Genomic DNA, 26,913 nt, shown 5'->3' with positions numbered 1-26,913 from the left:
CACGCCTGGAATAAATGCAAAAAAAAGATACAGTGTCTGTATACACAGAATACAGTGGATGGTGGAGAGCTGCAAAGTTAATTATTGGGTACTATATTCACATTTAACTCCCTAGTGATCAAATTATATAAAAAAACAAATACCTGATTATGTGAAATATCAATTGCTGCTAATGGCATAAATTCACCAGAAACAGATCTTTTCTAAATGTAAACAAAATAAATCCTTTTGCAAATCTTCACTTAGAGCTTACTACAACTTACAAGTAGAAATATTATCACTGAAAAACAATAAATAGTCAGTCAAAGAAACCAGCCAACTGTGGGATTGTGCTGTTTTTTTTTTTATTGTGTTTTCAATGGAGAAATACATCATCTGTTTACAAAATAGCTCTTGAAAAATACAAGGAGTACAGATACTATAAAACAAAGCAAACTCCAGTCATGAGACACTACGTACATCATGCGAAAGCAACAGTCTGACCTCCAGGTTATGAAAACTAGAATTAAAAAGTCACTACACAGGAAAGGTCCAAGTTTCCAGCTTGGCAAAACTTGGGTGCAGTTACATGAAACGTTTAATAAACTGAATTCTTTTTCCCCGATGTGTAAACAAAATGACAAGACTAAATCTGTGCCTGGCAATTTCAATCTAACTCTGAAGCTACACAAAACACACAGACACCTTGTACACTTCACCTGTTAGTCTGACCATCTTTTCTTCTTAGGTGGCGGGAGGAGGGCAAGGTGACTGTGCGGAGCAAAGGTGTGGGAAGCAGAAACAGTGTGAACTAGACATTCTAAAGTATGGTGAAAAGAAAGCTTCAATTAATGCATGGCCTAAGGGGAAAAGACTACACTCCAACTTTGGAAAATTAATTTAGAAGAATAGGAGAAGACTTTAAGTAACTGCAGTTTAACATGAAAAATGCACGTGTGACAGAAGGGAGCACAATGGAGGATTCATAAAACATGCTCATCAGGAAAATCTGTTAGGTCTGCTTTGTCCAGATTAAGAAAGAATAACTAAGTATATCAACATCTGGCATCCCTCGTATTTGGTAAAGATGAATGCTCTGCTGCTTAATTATGAGGAATTATTTTCTTTAAAGAAAGGAGTTCTTAGTCTATTGACAGATAAAACAAAACGAAAAAGGAGTAGAGAGCTAACTAGATGTCAAGTGCTTGCTAGAAATGATTTTAAAATGTTACTACATGTAAAATTTACTGACAAATTTTGGTCAATCATTTAAAAATAAAAATTAGTTTAAAATTCTTGGACAAAATGCCTTTTCACCCACATGTTTAAAATTGAAAATCAACTTTACTATAGACAGGAGTTCTGTGGAGTGTACAAAATTCCTCATATTTAGAGATCAAATGGCCATCCAAGATAGATATCATGTTTCACAGGCATTATTTTAGTCACCCTACAGTTTCAGCCATGGGACCAAAATTTAGTGTTCTGTGCCATGTGGCCACAGGGTCACTGGTTTCACACCATGGCTTACGAAAATACTGGCATTTTGTTTCTTGTGAAGTAAGTCCTACCTTATGCATACAAGCAAAAAGGGGAAAAGAAAAATAAGGGGGAGGGAGCAAAAAGCTTTGTTTATTTCAAAGACAACAGATTGAAGGCAAAAGAATATGGAGCTTTAATAAGCTCAAAGAAAAATATTCGCTGGCTGATCGCTGATTTGTATGCACTCTAAACAATTCTATAAATAAAACCAATATATCATTTCTTAATCATGACCCCATCAAAACAAAGTATTCCTAATTATTCTTTCAATGTCAAATATATACCCTAGAGTTGACATTTCATTTTTAAGGGTTACAGCTACCTCACAGGGACTGAGCTATGAGCTAGGTGTACTCTCATCCTTTCTCGGAAGTGTAACAGCACACCGCCGCACAACGGCATCCAATTTGAAGACTAATGGTAAAGGAAATTCTTCAGGAAAAAAAGAAAATCCATCAAGCTGAAAATCTAAAATTAGTTCTACTTTCTAATAAAAAAAATACATAAAAGTGCATCATCAGAATAAGGAATTCTTATGCCAGTTTGTATTGCAAATTTTCCAAACAATGCATCAAACATAAACCCAGTCCAGATGTCAATTATGGATACAAATATAGCTTGAGGTTTTGTTTTTTGTTTTTTTTTTTAAAGGCAGTAATTTTTTGAAATAGGTAATGCAACTGTTGCTAACACAATAATAATAGTACTCTTGGCTTCACATACTAACCTGGACTTCCGATCAAGTGCTGATTAGCCCAGTAAGGGAGGTCACAGAAAAAACCTAAATCCGTTTTCAGTCATGTCTAGTCTTGTACCCTCCATTCTCCGTTTTTAGCATTTGAAGACAACAGGTTGAGTTGGCAGATATTGTTTATGGACCCCTGAGGTTGTTTTTACCGATTCAATCTCAGTTTTATTGAATTCTTGATAACAGGAATAGGATTTGCAGGGAGAGCAGGGATATCAGAAAGGTCTGTACTGGATGTTTTCTGAGAACAAAAGCAAAAAACACAACATTGTTCAAAGTACTGTAACTTAACAATGAGATTTACTTTCCACTGCTTTACTTCCTAAGAAATAGACAGCACCTTATCATACGTGTTAAAAGTTTAATGAAAAAAGACTAAAAGTGTTGTCAAAAATGGAGTGCAAATAAACATGACTATTACTATGAAATTGTTCTAATACCTGTAGAAATTTTCAAATAAGTAGGAATATTTTAGCGACATACAAAAACTAAGTCATTTCAAATATAGCTTTAGTAAACAAACCCCTCAATCACCTATCATATACTGATTAATGACTAAGTTCACGTTAAGCTATATTTACTTGTAGTAACACTAACAGCTGAAATATTAACCGGCACTAGAGCACCCCCTTGTGGGAGAATACGTAAAGTCCACCTTATATACAGGAGCAGCAGTAACAGTTAATGGTAAACAATTATTTTCTGACCCTGTAAATTAAAAATTAAATCGACACAACTGAGTAGTAATTTGATTATTCAAAGTTTAGGGAGGTTTTATAATGTAAAAATGATTAAATTACAAAGACTTCTTTAACATTCAAAAACAGAGAGATGAAATTTTTAAGTGTTTTATTACGGAAAATTCCAAACATACACAAAAGTATGAAGAGCATTATGTAATGAATCCCCATGTACTCATTACCCAGCTTCATCAACTGCTGAATCAAAGCCAATCTACCGTCCTCCCACCTTTACTCAGATTATTCTGAAGCAAATCCCAGAGATCTATCATTTCATCTGTAAATATTTCAAGTTTATCTCAAAACAATAACAATTTGTTACATAGACACAATATTATAATCAACTCCCCAGAAATAAATATGCCCCTTATAAACCACCAAATAAGGAATGTGTTCTTAAAAAATCAACATAATCATTCTTTTTACATAATTGGGTGATTTTTCTCTCAGTGGCTCTAGGGATCTTTCCATTAGAAAGTTCTAATTCCTTACAAAAATATCTAAAAGGCAAACACCCATGGGTACTAATCACTATAGGAATGAACTGAACAAGACTATGAAAATAGTTCCCGAGATTGATGCGGCAAACCAAAAGACATGTCGTGTAATCACAATCACAGGACAGTTTAATTCTGATAAACAAGTTTGTTCATGTATCAGTATTAAGCACAACACTTCCTAATGTTGTTGTAGTTACTCCTCTCCATAAAACTTTTATTAGATAAAGGTTATGAAAACAAAGACACCTCAGAAAGTAATCATATTTATATCATAAGGGACTATGAAGGTTAACAGCCAGCAAAAACACACTGTAAAATTATCACATTCAAATAACGGAAACACAAAGCAGCAAAATATCACTGTACCAGTTGCCTTGTAACAGCTGTTATCTCAGTTATCTTGTAGGGGTTAATCAGTTTAATGTCTACTTAAAGAAAATACTTCCTTTGTGTCAGAGTTTGACCTAGACTTTGGAGTATATTTAACTTGAAAGGATTCAAGAAGAAAACAATTATTTCACAGACAAAATGAAGGTTCACAAATCAATGAATAGAGTCCAGATGCCTAGTGTATGCGACGGACTGTCACAAGTAGACTTTCCAGGACAATGAAAAAATAACTTTAAAGAGCTATGGATTACACTAAATTAATAACTGACAATCAGGAGTGAAAAGTGAGGCAGAAACATATTTTAAAAATAAAAGGATAAATCTCACCAAAAAAAAAAAACCACCTCAAGAAGATGGTTTTCGGTTCTAATTTTTCAGTCTCTGACCTATAAATAAAACCACTAAGTGAACACTGCATATTATGCAGTGAGGATTTAAATGATCTGCAATATCAAAAAAGATATAAGGGAATGAGTTCGCATCTCCAAAGCACAAAAGAACAGTTCCACCATATCCAGTACTCTACCTTTAAGTACAAAAAATACATCTGTACACTAACAATTACTTTCACAAAGATAATTTTAATAAATTTCAGTATATGCTCACTTTAATTCATTAATCATAACACTAATCTTAACAACATTTATAAAACTCGCCTTGCTTTTTGCACTTAGTACCTGAGAGGCCAACAGAGAAGCCGCTGTCTGAATGGTTTCTGATTGAGTTGTACTTGTCTCTGTATCAAGTTGTTCCTGTGAGACAAAGAGGATGGGGGAGGAAAGAGGCTTAAAAAAGGATAAAGGAACATAACTGGGTTCGGTGACTAATAAAAAAGACAAATTGGAAGACAGGAGGGATCAAGAGAAAGATGTGACTACATTACAAAATCATCTACCATCAAAGGATTAATTATCCACAAAAAAACCCTTGTTGTAGGTTATTTCACCATCTCAGATACATATAAATTTCTGTTTGCCTACTTAAATATTATAAGGCATGGTCATAAAATATCTCGACTTTCCAACCAACTTGGACATTTTAAGTAAACAGTAATTAAAGACATGCACATGCATATTATGAAATGTTGCCCAGACAATAATTAACAGAATATAAACCCAAGCTCTTAGCCATGTAGAACAAATAAAACCTACTCAATATTATTAAATAAAATTACCCAGAAGCACAAAAACTGCTCCTATGCCTTTAATTAAACGTAGAAAATGTCTCTAAAACGTTCTTCCTTCCTTTTGGTTTCTCTTTCTCTCCTCAAAACCCAGAAAATACAAGACGCACCATGTCATTCCACTGCTCTGAACTTTTTTGAAGCAGTGCACACACAAAAATACATATATACAAAGTGAAAAGAAATACACAAACATTTGCATTTCTATAAAACAACATATACAACAATAAAACAATGAAATACGAAATTTCTCCTATGAAACTGAAAACAGTGAACAGTGTCTAAGGGGTAAGAAGTGCAGTCTCTCTGAAGCATGACCTAGCAATAATACATGTCAAGTTTTAGAAGCATCTCTTTGTCTCAATAATTCCTCTTTCATTCATTTATCCTAAGACAATAAACATAAGTGGATGGCAGGTATTTAGCTGTAGTCAATACTACAGTAGGCAAGGGCGAGTTCCTTTTTTAACAGAAACAATTGCTAACAATAGGGAACTGGTTGAAAAAAATATGGTAACAGTTTTAAGGTAGCATTCTTTGTAGCTATTAATAATTTCTTGGTTTACAGAGTGAATAAAGATTTGAAAGCAAAAGGCACTGGTATGTATGCACACACAAAATCTGTAAGACACCAAAGGAATACTTGCTAAAATATGAATCATGGAAGTCTAGATAATTTGGGGGAAGGAGAAAGATTTCCATTTTTTTCCTACAATAAGGAGAAAAAAGTTATAAGCCTTTGGTACATTTCAATTCTGGGGGAAAAATGATGTTCATAGTCTAGTACTTTGGCTAAACCAGTCTTTCCCATCTCATTTACCTTGTTTCAAGCCCCTTGCACCCCAGGTTCCAGCCAGAACTGTCTGCCAAAAAACTGGTTCTCTAAACAGACCACATGCTCACCCCAACAGTGAGATGACGTGCTCATCTTTTACTACCAAAAATCCTATGTACTCTGTAAGGACTGCCTCAAATACTATGTCTTCTTTTTATGAAGCCTTTCATTATTTCTGCAGTCAGAAATAACATCTTACTCCTCTTGCCTCTCACCACCCCCATCCTCCTCAATTACTTTGATAATGTAATTAATCACTCTACCCCTTATCTTCTCTACTTATATACAGAACATCTCACTCATCACTCTATTCCATTTAGTGCCCACCAGATAAGCCCACATCTAGAAGGACCTCATACACTTGAGGAATTCAATTTCAGCATTTTAAATTAACATTAAAGGGGGACAAACACTTCTTTAAAAACAATACTGAAAACAACCTAAAACCTATAGAACTGTATACAGCACAATATTCTAAAGACACTTCTATCATATCTTCTGTACTCTTAACCATGTACGTATTCCAAGGCTAAATTAGTATACCTTTGTTTCTGTTTTATCATGTCCACTCAAAGCAAGACAGTTAGCATCTTCGCTTGTTTCATCCTGTTTTTAAAAAAAAAAGCTTTATTCTCGAAGATGAAAATTTAGATTACTTGCCAATCAATGCTTTAATTTATAAAAAATGTTAAAGTATAAAATAATTAACCTGTAAGACCAAGTATGCCCTTAAAATAGATTACTGGTTCACTTGTTTAAAAAAAAGTTTTCATGTTAACAAACTTGGCTTCAGTTTCCACCAAAATTTTAAAAAGAATATGAGGAAAACTGTTGTTGATCATCACCACGTATATTCCCAAAACCACTAAGTTCATAAAATATTTTTTGTAAGAAAGAGTTTAAAAACAAGAGTTCCGTGATCAAGTAATTTAGGGACTTGGAACACTATCACTCCCTTTCTGGGACAGTCACACACACATTAGCACATAAAAGGTTCTGAGAAGTTACAGAAAGAATCTCTAACTTTCCCAAACTTAACCAGAGAATCCTCCTGGCTTGTAAGTCTTATTAACATCCTGAAGAATAGGAGATCTGAAAAATGCTCTCCTCGGGTCTTATTTTTTTTTTTAATTCATTATAATTCTATTCAAAACAAACAACTCATTTTTGGTAAAGAGGGGAAATGGGAAACCAAAAATGGCTGTACTTTCCCATTCCTACAGAGATCTGCAGTAAACATCACTTTCTTAAGAAAAACAATTCTGACACTAATTCCTCTGTTCTATTTATTAAGCAGAACTAAAACTTAATTTTACATGTGGCTTTAAAACAAGACATAGAAAACACAGGTTAACTTATAAAGTAGAAAAGGTTTAAACCAATGTCAACCAATTCCCATAAGGACTTTCTTTGTATTCTGTAAACATACAAACTTAAAAACTAGTAACTTAAATCACACTGGGCAAATTTCAGTACTGACTGGATAAGTGACACTATGGAATTATTGTTAATATCAGTAAATATATATATATGTATATATTTATCACCCATCACACAAATATACATGGTGATAATACACTGTAGGTGTGCTTTTGAGGTATTTATGGTTGAAATGACATGCCTGGGACTTGCTTCTTAACAATGGGAAGGGAGTAGGTTTCTAGATGAAACAAGACTGGCCTTGAGTTGCTAACTGTTAAAGCTAAGTGATTCAAACATAACTTGTTCATTACAATTTTGTGCATATGTTTGAAATTTTCCATGTCTTAAAGAAATACACACACATATATACATATACATATAGCATCATTTAGCCATATAATCCAGGTGATAGAGAAAACTTTATTTTTATTTTACATTTCTACCATATATATGCATTTGAGAAGCTATATTATATGATAAAAATCAAGCAAAACTAAACTACCTGGCAATACCTAAAACTGTCCTATCTACATACATGTTAGTAGTACGACCAGTTTTTCTTTCTGATTTACTAACATTTCTAATACCAAATAGTCAGTGAAAGTAAAAGACGCAGTAGGAGTCCTACAAAATCAGGATATTTGTAACAATCTCCTTCAACTTAAGCACCATGAGATCTAGGCCTGGGTTTGAATCCTGGCTTTATAAATGAGAAAGCTATTAAACCTCAAGTTCCTCTTCTGAGGATGAGGAAATTAATTAGTCTAGGAGATAACCTAAAATCCTAAGATCCCTTCCACGTCTTAAAATTTTATTTTTGTCAGTCAACTCCTTGGAGCTGCCATAAGCAAAATCCAAACTGTAACAAAATACACAGAACAAAAAATTATAATGAAAAGGAGGAGACGGTGATGAACCTGTATTTTAAAAGATACTTAAGAAACATCCATCAACTGCTACAGAAGGATCTTATATACTTACAGATTTGAACAAATAAAAGGTTATCTAAAAAAAAAAAAAAATCAATGACACAATCAGGGACATTTGAGCAATGACTAAATATCTGGTATTAATGAACTGTTGATTTTTCTAGGTGGGTTTATTTTGTTTATATTTTCTTCTTTGTAATTATTATCTTTTAGAGATATAATTTAAAAAATACTTATGAAATGATGACTGAAATCTGTGTTTTGCATCTTAATAATCCAAGCATAGGGAAAGTGGAAAGGGCTGAAAGAATTAAGGGTACAGGGACTGGCTGAATTCACTATACCTGAAGCTATATGATGGGTACATGGGAGTATGAAATGATTCTCTTTACTAAGTTTGCATACATTTTAAATTTTCTGTACTGAGTTAAAAATTCTATATTCCTATTGCCTCTCTAAACTAGACATGAAACATGACTGTTTTCTAACAAGGTTAAGTGCAAACGAAATTACAAGCATTGTGCTGATAAACATTTTGGAGCTCTCAGAGGTTCATTAAGGAATTAAGCCATTAACATTAAAGAAACAGAATGATAGATATCTAGAGTTATGGTTACATATACCTTATTAAGGCAAAAGAAATGTGAATTCTGAAAAGCTGACAATTCCAAATATCAATCAACAGAAAGCGGAATTACACTAAAACTACATTCTTAGGTTGTGCACAACACAACTATGCAGCACTGGGGCTTTTAATAAAAGATCCCTAGGCCTAACTTCTGGACAGTCCGATTCAGTGTGTCTGGGGGAGGCCCCAAAAGCTATATTAAAAAACAAAACAAAACAAAAACACAAAAACCTGAAAAAGTAATTCTATTATATAACCAAGGTTGAAAATCACTGCCTTAAAGAGGTAATTACAGACACAGATGTGCTTTCAGAATACATGGTGCTAAGATATACTGTACGCATTTTTCATTCTCACAGCATCATCAGTGACAAAAATCAACAAATTATTCATATTCAATTAACGGTGACTGCTTCCCAAAAAATCTAAAACAAAAGGATTCAGAGTAAGCCAGGGAATAACACTTACAGAGACAAGCTTTCACCATTAAAGATCAAAACACTATGTAAGATACTTAGAATTTTGCCCCGATTCTAAAGAAACTATAGTGCAATGAGTAAGTTTCCAAATAACAAATCAGGAGCCAAAAATCACAACAAAACTGGTGTTTTGGGGCTGTCATCTCTGGGACAATGGTGAATGTCTCATTAATAGGAAATACCATGAGTGACTCCAGGGACCAATAAAACTGTGTTTAAGGCTTAAGACAAACATCAAAACCAATGTACACTTTTAATGGTTTTCCTAAAACTATCTGAGACTTTGACAAAGTAAATGAGCCACTATAAAAAGTGGAAGTATTGCGAGAAAATTTACTGAAGGGTTGGAGGAAATAATGATTCAAGGTACCAAAACTAATCTGACTTTGCAACTTACGGTCAGTCATTCAGTAAGAATTCCCTGAGAAACCTCTTGTATTCATTGACCTTGTAATATCAAGTACAGTGCAGAAACTGCAAACTCTACTTGGATCACAGAAGCCACAGCGATATGTGTATCAAAGGGGCTCCTGATATGTGTATCAATACATATGAAAGATATAGTTATGAGAGTGATAAATTAAGATGACATGTAAGTCCATGCTAAACTGTGTTACAGACTAGACATGCTATAGAAGTTTAAACAAGAAACACAGCTTTATGAAAGAGGTAGTTACTGAAAAGAGTAGAAAAAGGGTGAAGAGAAACTATGGCACTAAAGTACTACCTAAAAATTATCTTAAAAGCTTTCCTCCTTGCTGCTTCTCAATTAGGGCTCACAAAGGTCTTCCACTGGATTTTAAAATAAGCAAGGTGGTTTCCCAAGGCTAATATATAGATACCTCTTCTGTTCTGGTCTTCTTGGGACTCTCTTCTTTATGAGGTGAGGATGTCCTCTTGACTCCTACTATAGGGTTAGGGATCTTTGCTGCTGCGTTTCCTGAAGGTCTTGGTGCTGGGTTTACCAGACGTGTCGAAGAAACAACTCTGGAGACCGTAGGCTTTGGTGGTGGTGAAATGGCTGGCTGTGTGGCAGTCTGAGGAATGCTTTCACTCGCTGTACCTAAGTGGTAAGTATGTAAATACGTGACAGTTAACTCATATCAGTATCAAGTTACAAGTAACGCTTTTTGATTTTATGCGTAAGCTTACAGGCAAATAATAAAATGGTGTTAAAAACAATTCAAACTACTTAACTAAAAAAGCCATCTTTCAAAATGAAGGCTAAAACCAAATGTAACATTAAGGATTCTCAAGCCTGTCGAACTCCTTACCCCCTGAGCTTTCACTGGAATTTACTTGTGGCGCAGAGACTTCAGTAGCCTGTATGTTGGTCACAGATGCTGCTGTTACAGCTGGAGCAGGACTGTTTCTGCTAAAAATGAAAAAAAAGGAAAAAAACTGTAATGTGAAAAAAGTAAATACAGAAGTATAAAATGCATTAAAAAATTTATTATGTACAGAAATTATTTTTCTAAAGTAAATGATTCTTCAATTTTACTTCTCATATGTGTGTACACATCAGTAATGACTTTGACACAATACAATCAGCAAAGCACAAAGACATTCTAAAGCAGTGCTAGCCAACAGGACCTTCTATAACTATGCCCCATATCTACACTTCCCAGTATGTAGCCATTAAGATGTAGCTACTTTGCACTTGTAATATGCTGGTGGGATACAGAATGTTTAATTTCACTTAATAGTAATTAAATTTAAACCACCACATGTGGCTAGTGACTACCACACTAGACAGAACAGCTAAAAATCTGTCCTCATCTGGTTTGGGGTAATGGACTTAAATGATTTGATGTAGAAGAAAATACTATCAAAAGCTAAAAACATGAAAATGGTCTGAGAAACAGAAATAAGTTTCTGCATACAAAACCTAATGGATCACGAAGCCCTAAAAGCCCATCCAGTGGCCCACATAAACAACAGAAAGTCTCAAAACCACTCCCCTCCTTCAATGTTCTGGATCCCACACACTCCTGTCGTTTCAGGAAACTCAAAATGCCCCTCCTTTACTAAATCTCCTCTCTCTGCAACTTTTCTGTCTCAAATAAATCCTATACATTAGAATTTAAATAATCTCATTTTTATTATCTCCTAAAAGAAAAGAGTGAGTCCTCGGTGGTTTTTCTCTTTCAGCTATAGCTTATACTTTTCAACTGTTGAATGACGATGCCATAACAAGTTGGACAAAACTAGAAAACTTAGATTTTTGGTGCTTACATGGCATTCGCAAGCAACCACAAAGCAGTCAGCTTATTAAAGCTTTCAAGCTCACTGCTACATGGAAGTAAATGAGGTCAACAGAGTGGGTGATGCCACACCTCTAAGAATACAAAGATGGGATAAAGGACTAAGGAGAGAGCCCGAAAGGGCACAAATATCTAATGATTAAACAGAAAAGAACTGGTCAGAGAACAACTACAGATGCAGGAGAAACCTGAAATAGCTAAGTGGTTAGTATAAAATAAATACTCAATATTTGTTAAGCAGATACACAATCATAAACTTAAAAATCCAGAAGGCTAATTTACAGAATTTATTTAATAGTAAATACTTCAAGAAGCTAATATTAAACTTCTGAAATTACTTGGTATGCGCACCTATTTTTACATACATGTGCACAAACTCAAAGTACTTTTATACAAGCTCCAGAATTCTTATTAAAATCTCTAATTCTTCATTCTTTTTGAATGAAGAAAGATGAAACCATTAACAAAAATCTGGAAGTAAATGCTGTACAAATGGAGAACTGTTTTAAAACTCCAAGATTCAGGGACCATGCTGATGCCTAAAGTCTTCAGGTTTTGCATGACTGTGAGCTAAAAACACATCACACATTCAGAGTCCGAGAGACCAAAACTAAACCCATCATCTACTGCCCTTTGGCATTTTCTATTTCATACTAATCCACAGATTCATTCCACCTGCATCTGTGCAACTGGTTATACTTGAACAATCCAAATTTTAAGTGTTTTTTTCCAAAAAGTAAAATATAACATGTATTCATTAAAGTGTTCAAGGTTTAAGTATCAACTCATTAATTAATGAAGCAATCAGTATAACCATCACAATCTGAAACATTAGCAGCACCACCAGAATCTACAATAAACAGTTCCCTTTGTGTATCCATTAAACAAAAAAACTGCAATGATACACTATAGACTTATAAAAGTTAAACATAAATAGCGCTTTTTGTGTTCTAATTTTTGCCACCAGAACTGTATTTTTCCTTCAAAATAAAAATGTTTAGCTGCTTTAAATGTTTTTAAAAAGACACTTAATTCTTCAAAAGAAATTTCATCTAAAACCAGCCCACATAAATCTTCACTTTCCTCAGGAGATCTCTGATTTTCATAGATACTTCCCCCCGCTACACAGGGTAATAAACATCTTCAGGACAGAAAGGTGCTTTGTCCCTCCTGTCTGGTTCTCCTTAGCACAGCATACGGTTCACCGTAGGCAGCAGGTGTTTCAACACATGAAACTGGAAGGGGCTTTGGCGCTAGAAACATTCATTCACATCTAGACATTCTGTCCAAAAATGGAAGACAAGTATGACACAGTAGGACTAAAATAAAAATACTCTCCTCAAAACTAAGAGTTAAACTGCTATTTTCTAAAAATTTAAAGATGAAATAAAAACAATAAACAAATACCTTTAACAATAACAAAAGACTGTATCTACTACATTTAAACAGCCACTCCACTTCCTTTTTTCCCTTTTTCCTTACCCCTGAGAGCTGCCAGAACTGTTCAATGGACTGGTCTTCATAGCACTAGTAGGTGAAGGCACAGACATGCTGTTATCACTGTCCATAGAGAAATCGAGGCTGCTGTCATTCAGAGGTGTCAACCTGACGCCTTCTGTTGAATGCTGCAATTAAAAAAAAACCAAATATATATTTGTTTTACCTGGATCTTTCAAACATGAACATCTTTTACTTCACTAATGAATAATTTCTACTAAAAAGGGCAAATCAGTAAATTTATGATAACCAAAATGTCGTGTTGACCAGGAAAGGCAAAGATTTGGGACACAGATACTTCCTGACTTCTAAGGGTCTTCAACTTAACTACAGTTCTTCAGTGATGAAAAAGGGAAGAAAAAAATGCTACATTAAATGTACACACTGAATGTAAGACAAACTGCAAATTAAAAGCACTTTCATATGAGAATACATGTATCTTAAATCAGAGGACTATAATTACATACACACACATACATATACATATGTATTACGAAAAACATCAACAATGAAATTAGAAGTAATTTTTTGTTTATAGATTTTAAATTATTATACAATGAAGGTAAAAAATACACAGCTTCAAAAAATATATCAAATAGGTACAATTCAGTGCAACTCCTAGTTGTTTGTATTAGCCTCTCTCAAAAACAAGAGATTTCCAGTGCTCTCTCTGCAACTTACGATTTAGCATGGTATATTTAACAGCATAAATTATCCCGTTAAAATAAAAACAAATAATTTTCTGAAAACTAGACTTATAATCACATTTAAATCCTAATGTTGGTCCTGTTTCATAAAAACCAAAGCACTCAAAAATAGTTACTTAGGTGCAAGCAAAACCAAAATAAAGCTAAAAAAACTAAATGGTGCTATGGGACAAAAGTTGATTTCCAAAGTGATAAAGTTTCCATTTCTGCAATGAACGCTATTATAACATCAAACTGATTTTTTCAGCCTTTTTTTTTTCAGAATACTTTAGTTTCAGTGTTCACTTACCTACAGAAACATTTTAATGTAAATAATTTGCATTGTTAACAAAATCCCACACCCAATATGTCTGTGTGCATCTGCTTGTTCTCCAGTTCCCCAAATGACCTCATCTTTGATTAAGTCCTACACAGACACTACTTGTATACATAAATCAGTACTGATCAAGTGGGGAAGGTGAGATCTGGCAGAAGGGAGAGGAGAGAAAGTAATCCGTTTTGCCTATGAAGTCAGTTGTGAAAACAAAAATTTTCCAATATTGTAAAATAAGCTTCTTTCCTATGCAAAAATGCTACCGATCTCACTCTCTACCAGAAAAGGATCTGTTCAGTAAGTAAATTAAACTCATTTCTACAGTTACCTGCCTGACCAGGTGATCAAATACCTGAGAGATAACCAGCCACTGCTGGGGATGATCTGTGATGAAGGTTTTAACTGATTGCCCTGAATATAAAACCATTAACCTGCTTTGCCTCTGTGTCTATATCAAGTATGGCACAAGAGACTTCAATGCCAAGAAATCATAGATATTCTATCAAAACTTTCTAATAAAAGATAAATGAAAACAGAACATACTACAGAGAGAAATAAACACATTTTTCTGCATTCAGACCTAGGTCCAATTCACATCTCACAATACCTGACCTTGGGTAAGTTTGTGAATCGCTCTTTCTTCTGTAACAGAGACAATACCTACTGGTTGCTGTATCATTAAATACAGAATACATGTATTTTTATTTACAAATTGCAGTTAATAAAAGGAAGCTATTACTAAGAGTCCAAAGAAAAGAATCATGGATCTAGATTTCTAGACACTTGTTTTCTTGTAAAAACAAGAAAGTGCTATTTTACTAGTGGAAACTTGGAAATAATTTAAATCATGTCAAATAGAGGACAGACTTAATCATACTGTAGCTGTACAAAGAAACACTAAGCAGTCATTTAATATTTGTAATACATTCGGATAGTCAGAATATAGAAAGCACTCAAAAAAGGAGGTCACAAAATGATAGGTATCATCAAAAACCTTTTAAAAAGAAGTAACTGTGGTTACATATGTGCACCAAGCAGTCTGTATAGAAATAAACTAAAACGTTTAGACCAGCAATTACTGGGTGATGAGATTATAGTTAAACTTCATTTGATACACATAATTTTTGGACTAATCAATAAATTTCTGATCACTAATAATTCTTCTTATAATCTAGAAGATTATATCTAGATAGATACTACCTTAAGCAATCAAATAAAAATCAGATTTACTTGATGTTGTTTACTAGTTGTTCCAAATATCAATACTGCCATGTAAACACAAATTTTAAAAGGTAACCTGAATCAAAGGTTCTGGAAAATCTAATTATCTCATTCATAAATAACTTTCTATTTTACTGAAACAGCTAAGTATTAAAGAACATAATCTATTTGCTTTCACTTCTAAAATCACATGAAACTGTTTATATATTTATATGTTATAAACACATCAGAAGACAAATATTTGACTTGACACTTTGGTTTAAAAATAAAATTAATGGTAAATTTTATGTTAAGTATATTTTATGACAAAAAATAGTTAGATTGCTCAAGAAAAGAACAGCACATTTTTGCCAGTTTCCGGAAGATTTGATAACTCAGAAACCATCAGTTGAGAAGGGAGTAATTAACAAGTTAATCTGTATGAAGGCTTTAATGTAATACATTTTTTAATGAAATGTGCTTTCAAAATTGCATTTTACACACAACCCACCCCAAAACACCAAGTACCCTACCCCCAGGTTATGACTAATGATAATGGTGATAATAAAAACAAATATGAGCATTTTGTATGTGCCAGTCACTAGTCTGAACTACCTTTTACAGGTAATGACTCATTTCATCCTCACAAAATACATAATGAGGTAGGTAAAAATATTTCCTATTTTTAAAAACAAGGTAAATCAAGAACATGGTATTTGTAATATTATTTGCCAAACTCTCAAAGCTAGGAGGCAGAGGGATCTGAACTTGAACCAAGGAGTCTACTGTAAAATTCCTGCCTTTGATTTAGATACTGTTATATAATATACTCAATGTTTTTAACATATATTATATATATATACACACACACACACACATAAATACATACACATACTCTATGTTTTAAGAAACAAAACATTAAAAAGTTGATGCTCTCTCTGTTAATTTCGTTCCTCTCTTCCCAATCTCAGCTTCAGATACCCAACCATTATCCAGAAGGCGGTGGTTCTCATCCTCTAACACACACTTTCATTTCATATTCTATCTTTAAAAATAAATTGTTTCACATTTTTTAAACTTGTAAAGTTTATATAAAAGTACCAATTGGTACATATTCATCTGTACTTTTAAACTCAACATATTAACGTGTATCTCTAGCTCACTTATTTTCACTGCTATATTCCATTATAAGAATAAGCCACTTCTGAAATCACTTAAAGTAAAAATGAAATTGTTATTTCTGCACTAAAATTCCAGTAAGTCCAAATAAGGAAAAAGACAGCTAATATAGTAAGTTATCCAACAGGAAGCACTAACACCAGAACAACACATTACAAAACAGTAAGTCTGCTTACCACTGTCAGTGATCTTTATACTCAATAATTTATAGTTTTTAAATAATATACATGTATAATTCCTATGCAAATAAAATCTTTTTCATTAAAAAAGTCACAATTTCCTGGATCCACATATTACCTAATTCTGCGTACTTTTTAAAGGAAAGGAAATTAGACACTGATGTGAGATATTAAAGGGTACGAGTAAGAGACTTCAAAAAGAGGGTATAAATATATATAAAATAAGGATAAGGAGCATTGCCACTAATCTGAGCTCTGAAGGAAGCATGTGCAAGAAACCTGATTAGGAGCAAGGTTTCACCTAGTGGAATTTCTTCTCAAAATGCTGTGATCTATTTCAAATATGACTTATTAACTGAGCCTAAATTCTGAAGTGCTGACAGGCTGGATACATAAAACATTATGTTAGTAATGCTTTTGTAAGTACTTTCTAAATTTACCTTTTTCTTTTTCTGAAGCACATGATTAGGTAGTAGTTGATGGAGTTGCTTTCTTTTTACATGCATTGCAGCAATTTTCATGTCCACCTCAAACATCTTGCTGTTTATTGCTTGCCTATAAACTACACAATTAGGAAATTGTTACAAGAAACAGAAACATTTTAATAAAGGCAGTTAAACTCACCCAGAAGCTAAAGTAGAAATCTATTTTCCATCAATACTACCTATCTGTAAACTTAAAACGTCAAAATCTCTCTCTAATCTGACATATTTCTTTGCCTAAGCAAACTCTAGTACAGTAAGTGCCTTTTAACACAAGGTATACATAATGAATAAAAGCACAGAGTATATTAATTCTTCCAGTGTAGTAACTTTTAAAGCAATAAAAGAGTAACTCCTTAAGAAATGGCGGAATTGGAGAAAAGGGCTTTCTTAAACCCATACTCATTTATGCTACCAGTATAATTTAAAATTCTACCCCAAGTATGTAATAAATGCAGCAAAACAAAACAATGCCTGAAATACCTTTTCAAGGATCTGCAAGATAAAATTTTAAGACAAGTAATACCATATTTTCTATTATAGAAATAACTTACATAACAGAGATCACAGGAATAACAGGAAAAAAAAGATCAAAACACATTCAAATAATTTAGTTCCAGAGGGTCCCAAAATGGGAAAAATCATTCACTCAGTCATGTAAGTATTGGGCACCTATAATGTATCACAGGTTCAGTGGGATATAGCTGAAAATAGAGACCAAAAGAACTTCAGGGTCCACATTCTAGTGGGGAAAATATAACAAACAGACAGAAAGTAAAATGTATTTCGTATCCAATCAGTGACAAGTGCTATGGAGAAAAAACTGAGTAGAGAAGAAGACAGGAATGTCAGCCTAGAAACTGAGATTACATCTGAGCGGAGACTCAGATGAAGTGAGGGAGCAAACTGAGAGCACCTGGTGGACCAGCATTCCAGGAGGAGCAAACATCGAGGACAAAAGGCCCTGAGCATGCCTAGGATGTCTGAGTAACACGCGGAGGAGGCAGAGGTCATGGGGAGGCGGCAAAGTAGGAATCCGTAATTCCTCATCTGCAATTCTAAAATCCCAAGAGCTCCAAAAATAGAAGTTTTTCCTAACTGATACCAAAACTCATGTGGCAACAAACCCTCATCTGAATGATCTGTGGCTATTTAATATCTCTACCTTTACTTAATATAAATACTGTACAGAAATGTTACTCTTTGACTATCAATTGTTGTCCTGGGCCCCACTGGGAACACTTCTTACTAACTTTATTACCATCTGGCCTCAAGACACATGGATAAAGGATTCTGAACTTATAACAGAAAATGAAGTCAGAGACATAATGAGAAGACTAGATCACAATAAAGGCTTGCAAACCACAGTAAGGATTTGGACTTTTATTCAGCGTGAGATGGGTAGCCATTAGATTTCAAGCAACTGAGACATGATGTGGCTAAATATCATGTTGGATGCTGACTGAGAAGAGCTAAAGGGGGACAAGGGCAGAACAGGAAGACTATAGCAGGAATCCGAAAGAGCAGTGCTAAGAGGTTTGGACTAGGGTAACAGCAATAGAAACAGCAATCAGTAGCAGTAATCTTAACATACTCAGAAAGTAGAGGCAAAAGGATTTTTTAATAGATTAATATCAAGTATGGAGAAAACAGGATTCAAGAAGACTGCAAGATTTCTAGCCTGAACAACTACAAGGACACAGCTGCCAATGCCTGAGATCAGAAAGATTTGAAGAGAAGCTGGAGGAGACTGAGGGTAAGCATTTGAGTTTTCAACATGTTAAATTCGTTTTATGAGAAAATCCCACAAAGCATTCCATTAAAATGTTTCAAGATACAGGACAACGAAGTATTTCCTTTCCAAAATACCTGGGAGTTCCTTTAAAATCTTGATAGTTCATTAGTACAATATCTGAAAAGCAGTTCAACTAGGTGCAATGTACAAAACAAGTATGTAGTCCAAGGGTCTCCAGGTGGTTTGTTAGTTTCAGTTGACATCAGTTGATGTCAGAATTTTTACTTTGGAAAAAACCACTTCTGTGGTCAGCAAGTGGAGTTATCACACTCCAAATCACACCCTTAAAATCATATGAGTGTTTTTGCTGTCATAACGATTAAGGGGTACTGCTTGATAGAGACACTATAAATATTCTTCATTGAGGACAGTTCTTCACAATGAAAAACCGTACCATGTCTTACTTACATTCCTAAAGCTGAAAAATCTACGTATCAATTATTCGAACAAAGAACTCAACTCAGTTTTACATAAAAGCAAGGTATTTTTAATACGAATTTTCTAGGTACGTAACCACCATGTACAGCAAGAGATCACCTTTCATTTTATTTGAAACTTTAATTTTTTATCATGTTACCAATGGCAATGCTACTGATGGTCTCAGAATCACAACAGATAACACCTAAATTAGTAGGAATTCATAGATATTCCACTTACAGTGATTCTACACATAGGCAGAATCACCTTCTTAAGTATGTCTTCTCGTCACTGTACCTGAGTATTTACGTACTGAAATATATATTTTTTCTTTTATTTCTCCTTTACATTTAGTTGATACTTTAAAAAATTGTATGAACTTTTGCCTCTTCTTGAAGGAGGTAAAAAACTTAATGTTACATCTGAATGTCCTTAGGGGAAGACTCCTTACTGGGGACAGGTGAGAGTGACAAACACTGAATTTTTTTTCTTTCCAAGGAGAGGAAAAGGAGAGATGTATGGAAGAAAAAAGAGTTAGTCCCTAAAGAAGATGCATTTTCATCACTCCCATCACATTCACCATTCAATTTAAAATTTGAATATCTATATACAGCCTTAGCTTGTCAACTGTAACCACCATTAGGTCTTCAGTTAAACCATACTACCTTGTATCTCAGGGTATAGGTCAATCTGAAATGTAGTTCTAATCATCCTATTCCCCACCCATGAATTAACACTTGAGTCTGTATCTGACCAGAAGATAAATTTCCTCATGTTACCAGAAGTTTAGTTTCATAAATTTTAAGATTCAAGATTATTGAAGCCATCGGACATAACTCACTCTTTTAAGACAATCAAATATTCAGGTGGTTTCTAATCTCATAAGTAACCATGGGCAAATTAAATTTAAAGTGGTTCAACCACTTAACTTCAGGTCTACCACAATAGAAAAAAAATCATTTATATATTAGACATCACTGAAACTAATAACTAATCCAAAAACATTAAGGTTACTTTGATGATCACTGTTCAATATTCTTAAGTAATTCTAACAGTTTTTGCAAACATCACTATTGGTATACACAGAGACAAATTCAAACATGCAAGTACATGTTTTGATTATCTAAGCAGAAATATACCTGTATCTGTGAAAGACTGAATATCATAGGTGAGATCAACACTGAGATTTTCAGAGTTTTCTGTTTTTTTAAACACTAACCCAATCACCCACATGGTGCGAAATTCTTCCCTGTAAAGTAAGAAGAGTATTACCATAGTTTATCAGGATTTCATGAAAATAGTTATCAATGTGGTTGACAAGCTGGAGTATATGGAAAAACAGAATACAAATATATAAGCAAACTAAACTTCTAAACCGAACTTCATCAAAACTCAAATTCCTCCCCCACACCTGTCCCCTTTATTTCTATTGCTATATAAATAGTCCCCTATATTCCTAGGACAAATACACTCTTCATTATCTATGTACTGGCAGCCAGTGTTCTTAATGATGATCCTAAGTACCAAAGGCACTGCAAACAAAGAGAAATTTTGTTCATACTAATGAAAGGAATGGTAGTTTAGAAAAATTTAAAACAAAAGAAAAATAGTCTAGGTATAAAAATTCAACTAGAACTTAATATACATTCCTTAAACTTTTAAAAATTGAAAAGGCCACATGAACAGCAATCTGACCACAGCATAACAAGAAAAATGGGTTGATACATCTACTGAATGGATCACAGTCTTTTAATAAGTAAGACTGCAGCAACAACAAAAAAATTATAAAAACCTCAAAGACAACTCTACATGAATCAGAGTAATAGCTATTCTATTACAGCATAATCTTAAATGATCCATTCTCCAGTATTTTCAATCTTCCTTTAATGCTGTTTTTTTTTTTTTAAAGTTTACTACTAAAACTCCCCTCACCCTCCAAATACAACAAAGAAGTGTAGGCAAAGTAGAATTTCATATAGGTAATAATACAGCAGCAATCAAATCAGAAACTGATCTATAAAAGACCCTTAAAAGAATGAAGTGAGGCAGCTTTTAACAACATTTTCTCAATGTTCCAGAATCTAACACAATTCAAATTTTTGCAAGGTCAATTAAAGAATGTTCTGTTTTTTTGAAAAATTAAGATAAAAGGCAAAGATTCATGTTTGGTATAGCAGCTATTCTGTAAACTACTCTATAAAAAGGGGGGGAAGGAATGTTAAGAAATGCTAAAGTGCAGCTCTACAAAATCTGAGCTCAAATTAGTTAACAGGCACCTCATTACCATACACCACTATCAGCAAAAACAATTTATTTCAGGGGTGATTTTTCTCAGAAAGCCATCTTTCTCTTCAATGTTTCCGATCAGGAAAAAATAAACCATAAACCTCCAATTGGTCTGAGCCATATACTATCAACAGGGTAGTGACTCAAGTTACTAGAAACTGTCTATAAAACTTTCATGGCCAAAACTGAAAAGGGGCGGGGAAACTGGACTGAGTTAGAGGACTGCTTACTTGTCAGGATTTTCTTTGGGTGCTGGAAATGACTGGGGATTCACATGCGCCAGTGTAATGAATTCATTCTTCTCCAAACTTCCAACCAGGATTCGAATTTTTGATTCCACCAAGCCCACCCTGAACAAATGTCATGTATTATTAATGAAAATTCTGGTAAATTCAGAAAGATAAAATGCACAAAATCAAGTATATCTGTGTAAAGCTGTAATATGAAGATCACAACTTAAACACACATGGGGGCAGTTCAACTGTCTAAATTTCCGCAGATAAAACTAAAGCCTTATGTTCTACCTCAAAAATGATGAAGCAAAAACTAGGGGAAGAAGAAAACCAACCCATATTTCAAACTAGGAAGGTCACAAAAGACATGCCCACAAATATTTTAAAGAAAAAAAAATCATTAAACTAGAAAAAAGTACGTTAAATATACAGTTAAGAAATGACACATGGCTCTCTATAAGGCAAACAAAAGAAAGTAGTATATGGATCTCCAAATTCCTATACTTTCATTACAAGCAGCAAAGCTCCATTTATGAACAAAACCAAATTGGATGTTTTAAGGACTTTCATCTCCTACTGTGTTCTGTGGCTATTTGATTCATTTTGAAGTTTTGTTTATTTTTTTGGTAAAGTCTAATCTTATACTCACCATTCTAGGCGTTGTTTTTCTGTTGGTGCACTTGCTAGAAGTACAATATAATGCCTTTGAAGATAAAGACAACATGCTATTTATTTCATTTAAGTGCTCTGTGCTGGATATTAATACCATAATGTAATAAGCTTCGTGACAGTTACAGATCAGCATCAATTTAGCAAGAGAGAACTGCAATCTCACTTCGCACATAAAATAATAAATGCTAAATTCCACAAGTTTCTAACTACTGGTGAGTTTAATTCTTCTAAAAAAGATGGTGACTTTATGAATAATTACCCAAAAAGCAGCTTAATTCAAGAACACTGAATAAACATCAACTGATAATTTGGTTCAATGATTCTGGTGGAGTGCTTTATCTATAAAGAGATATCTCACTAAAATATAATCTATTAAAGCAAAACCGTTTTAATGTAAATAAAAGCACCAAGGCTTTGGCCACAAAAATGGGATCACTAAATATACACACATTACATCAGTAACTTCAAAAATAGTATCAAATACATCATGCTTTTTAATTCAAATTAAAAGGTAGCAAAAATTAAACTGAATACTTAAGTTAGGCCCCGTGATTCTTTTCAATTAACAGTATGAATTTCTATAACAAAGAAGCAGACATCATTAATGCGAGAAAAACAAAGAAATCTGATTTCTATGTGGAATCCAATTCCACTCAAATTAGAGAAAAAGCAAGTTTTCATTTCAGAAAACACCATCATGACCAAGTATCAACTTTAAACCTGTTTAAAACAAACTATTTACAACTGAAGTATATTCATATAACTCAATTTCATAAGACTTAAAAAAAAAAGTTCAATCCAATAGACTTTTCTACAAAACCCATTTTAGAGGTGTTAGAAGCCAAACTTCTCACCAGAAACTTAACCTCAAAAAGCAAACTGACAGCATTATCTAGTCCAGATACTAGTTAAAGAGTGTGACTAAAAATTTTAAATTTACTTCAAGTACTTTTAACCTTAGATAACAGAGGTAATATACATAAATATGAAAACATGTAAACAGAGATATAAATATGCAGTCCAAATCGATACAGATCAACACTTCCTTGCTGTTACCAATTTAATTTGTTCAGCAATTATTTGGAGCAAACTAAATATACAGAACAAACACAGAAAGCCCAAATAAATATGTCAATAAAAGTCACATAAAAGCACTAAAAGCTCATGCATTTTATGCATTCAAAAACCCCTCATGTGGCCTTAAATGCTCTTAAATCAAACAAAATCCTAACAAGCTCAGTAACCTGATTTCCAGTTCCCTAGGAATTTGAAAATGGACATCAGATTTTTTTTAAAGGGGGTAGGGGATAGAGAAAGAACTCTCTGACAAAGGTTTAAAAACTTACAACAGGAGAAGACAAAGTATAGAAAGCAGGCATGCACACAAAAACTCAAAAAAAAAGCAAAGTTGCCTGGGTACACTTAACATAGGGACAAAACTCCCTCAAGTCTCTAAATCACTCTTACCACACTATTGAAATGGATACCCTTAATGACCACCTGAGTCTTGAACAAAAGCTTAAATGATATACAATGTTCTCTATTTACAGCAGAACATAAAATCTACTTGAGCATGATCTTGTTGGCAATTCAAAATTTTAAAGCTTGAAGCGCTTAATTTTGGTTCTTACTGAAATCCAGAGTAGATGAGAGGAATCTACTCTGCACGTAACTTATGCATAAAGGTGTCTGTTTAAATATAGCTCAAAGTGTTAAACAACAAATATTTATACTGAAGTTAAATGTCCTTTACTCAGGCACACTTAAGTAAGTATGAAGCGGAAGATATAAAATACAGTAATTAAGTTTAATAGAAATAACCTGCCATTAAGGATTTGCAAGACTCACCCAAGACACTGAAAACAAAATTCCAACTCAATTTGTTAAGTTTTCAAAACGAGAATTTGTATTCAATTCTTGTATGTGCACTGAAAATCTAACTCCTAGACAAAAATCCTTGCAATTCCATTTAGTAACTCATGTCCAGGAGTTACAGTTCACATATTTTTGAAGTTTTTAAAAAATTTTAAGGTTAAATTATTCTATACACACATACTCTTTAAAATTATAAATTATCCATCTTATTCCTGATTTTGCCTTTTCCCCTAAAACTCTAATGAAATGGAACATCTGAAATAAATATTCATATTTCCTATGTCAATAATGATTTATTTTATTGGTTACTTACGTCAGCTTGAATATCTTAAAAGGTAAAACATGAAAAATATTTTCTTAGAACTATACAATTTCGCAAGACAATGTTATTCCTTTTTTCACAAGGAACACTAATACCTTCTGAAAAATGGTTTGTGTGCTCTCTTAGACAAATGAAATTTCTTTCTTGGTTCCCTCCCTTCTAAGAATGGCAGGCAGGTATGTTACACAGGACGTAAAATCCTATACATACCAAATACAGTATTTAACCAACTTTGACTCAAGGGAAAACTAAGGATTTCAATTCAGTTGTACGGCTAATCTTTGGGCTAATTCATACAATATGTTTAAAGAAAACTTCAAGTCTGAGAATATATCTAAGTCTAATTACAGCAATCACTAATTCTTTAAGAGGAAATTTTTTGGAGAAAAGTAAGAAATAGAAGTAGAATTTGGTACAGTTAAAATTAGCCCATTGTTGCCAAGTTTTTAAGTCTTTTTTTCCCAGGACTCACAGCTTAAAATTAAATTTTCCTGATATAATTTCATCTATTTGTTACTATATCCTCATACTTTTAACTATGTTTAAATAAGGTTATCTTTAATAACCTAAAATAATTTTGATTGTTTCAAAATAATCCAATAAAGACAGTAATCTATAAATCTTCTAATCAGTCACCAGAAGACTTTATAGGTACTATTTGGCATAGATTGAAAGATAGCTTAAAAGTTTTAAAAGATTAATCAATCAAGCTTTAAAAACAACCTTCAAAGTTCTTGTAATGCAGGTTTATCCAAATAGATAACGTTATCAAGGTTTGTTCAACTTCAACACTAATCTTTCTCAAAGAGAAAGCAAGCACATAGAACTTAGGTACTTAGAACTTCGTTCTACCACCTCTTACTCCCAAGAGGAAGTGAGACAGGAGAAAGAATCAATCTAGCCTCATCTCTGACTCACAGGGATTACGAGATGCTGACACTCTTCCGCAAGATCAATTTCTTTATTATTCTCCTTACAAGTAATCATGTACTCTTTTATGTTATAGTTTTTAAAGTTCAGAATATATGTTTGTTAGTTTAAATGTTCAAAAGTACTACCTCAACAGTAGTTAAAATAAAAAAAACAAAGGAAAATTATCTGTCAAATGGAAAAACACAACTTACGGGGAATAAGTAATAAACAAGAACATTCAATGTTATGCTACTTAAATTTTACTGACAATGCAGTGCTCCCAGAACACAACAATTAAGCTGGCTCCATTATTGCTTTTTCATGCAAAAGATACAGAAACAAAACACAGAGACGTCATGAAGGTCATCATTCTTGTTTTTAATTGGGGAAATAGCATAAAGCAATCTTGCTTAGATTATTACAAAACACAATCCAACACAAGATCAAATGGTCCAAAAAGTTTCAAGCATTAAAGAAAAAAAAATTTTTTTAAGTGGGACTTTGGCAAGTTTTCAGCTCAGGGCAAATAAAAGTGCAAGTCCATTTTTTTTTTAAAAAGTAAGGTTTATTATAACTTACAGTTTTCATCAAAACCAACACAATCAGGCTTTTAACCTGTACTAAGGTATTAGACCATTATATTAAAACCATTAGTAAAAAAATATTACACCCACTGAGAGTTCATGAAAATGATTTGTAGAAATATGTGAAGGGGCTTTCTTAACATTAGGGGGAAATTATAGGCCAATCATGTGCTGTAACTACTGAAAACATTTTACTATCTACATTTACTGACATTTTTATTAGCTTTGCCTATATTATAGAAAAACTTAATGATAAATAAAGTTTCCAGAACTGGCTGAAAATATTTAGTTACTTAATAGAGAATATTAACTACAAATTTTAACAGTTCACTCTTTTGCCAAGGTATACAGATTAAGAATTTTGGTGATGACTAACAAGCCTTCAGAACCTATGATGCTACAAATGTAGAAATTCATTTACATCAGGCAGCAAAACTGTAGTAACTACAGCTTTGACAAAGAAATAATAAGGAGTTCATTAAAAACAGTATGCCCTTTGTGACAGGAAGAAAACTTGTATAGAAGATGTTTAAAGGAAAATTCAGAACTACATTAGTCTAGCAAGAAGAGATGTCACATATGCTACCATTAAACCATTACATAAGAGAGCAACGTGTCCGA

At 33.4% G+C, this 26,913-nt stretch overlaps 1 protein-coding gene across 9 annotated transcripts in view; it reads right to left on the bottom strand.

The window, feature by feature from the left end:
- Nucleotides 1–320: 320 nt before the first annotated feature.
- PAPOLA (poly(A) polymerase alpha) overlaps nt 321–26,913 on the bottom strand; it is a 53,421-nt gene continuing 26,828 nt past the window's right edge. For 3 of the 9 annotated variants that reach the window (XM_032482592.1, XM_032482586.1, XM_032482587.1), the window contains 10 exons: nt 22,577–22,630; nt 21,925–22,044; nt 20,548–20,657; nt 17,155–17,276; nt 13,122–13,264; nt 10,650–10,750; nt 10,218–10,438; nt 6,461–6,523; nt 4,577–4,651; nt 321–2,510 (listed from right to left, as the gene is read on the bottom strand). In XM_032482592.1, the coding sequence (XP_032338483.1) occupies nt 2,415–2,510; nt 4,577–4,651; nt 6,461–6,523; nt 10,218–10,438; nt 10,650–10,750; nt 13,122–13,264; nt 17,155–17,276; nt 20,548–20,657; nt 21,925–22,044; nt 22,577–22,630 (1,105 nt within the window). In that variant the 3' untranslated portion in view covers nt 321–2,414. Of the gene's footprint in view, nt 2,511–4,576; nt 4,652–6,460; nt 6,524–8,320; nt 8,345–10,217; nt 10,439–10,649; nt 10,751–13,121; nt 13,265–17,154; nt 17,277–20,547; nt 20,658–21,924; nt 22,045–22,576; nt 22,631–26,913 lie in introns of all 9 variants that reach the window. The other 6 variants (XM_032482584.1, XM_032482585.1, XM_032482588.1 and 3 more) reach the window with 3 other exon arrangements.

Source organism: Camelus ferus, chromosome 6, assembly GCF_009834535.1.
Source record: "Camelus ferus isolate YT-003-E chromosome 6, BCGSAC_Cfer_1.0, whole genome shotgun sequence".
NCBI classification, from domain to species: Eukaryota; Metazoa; Chordata; class Mammalia; order Artiodactyla; family Camelidae; genus Camelus; species Camelus ferus.
Note: the sequence above shows the minus strand (reverse complement) of the source record. Positions and strands in the feature narration are given on the sequence as shown.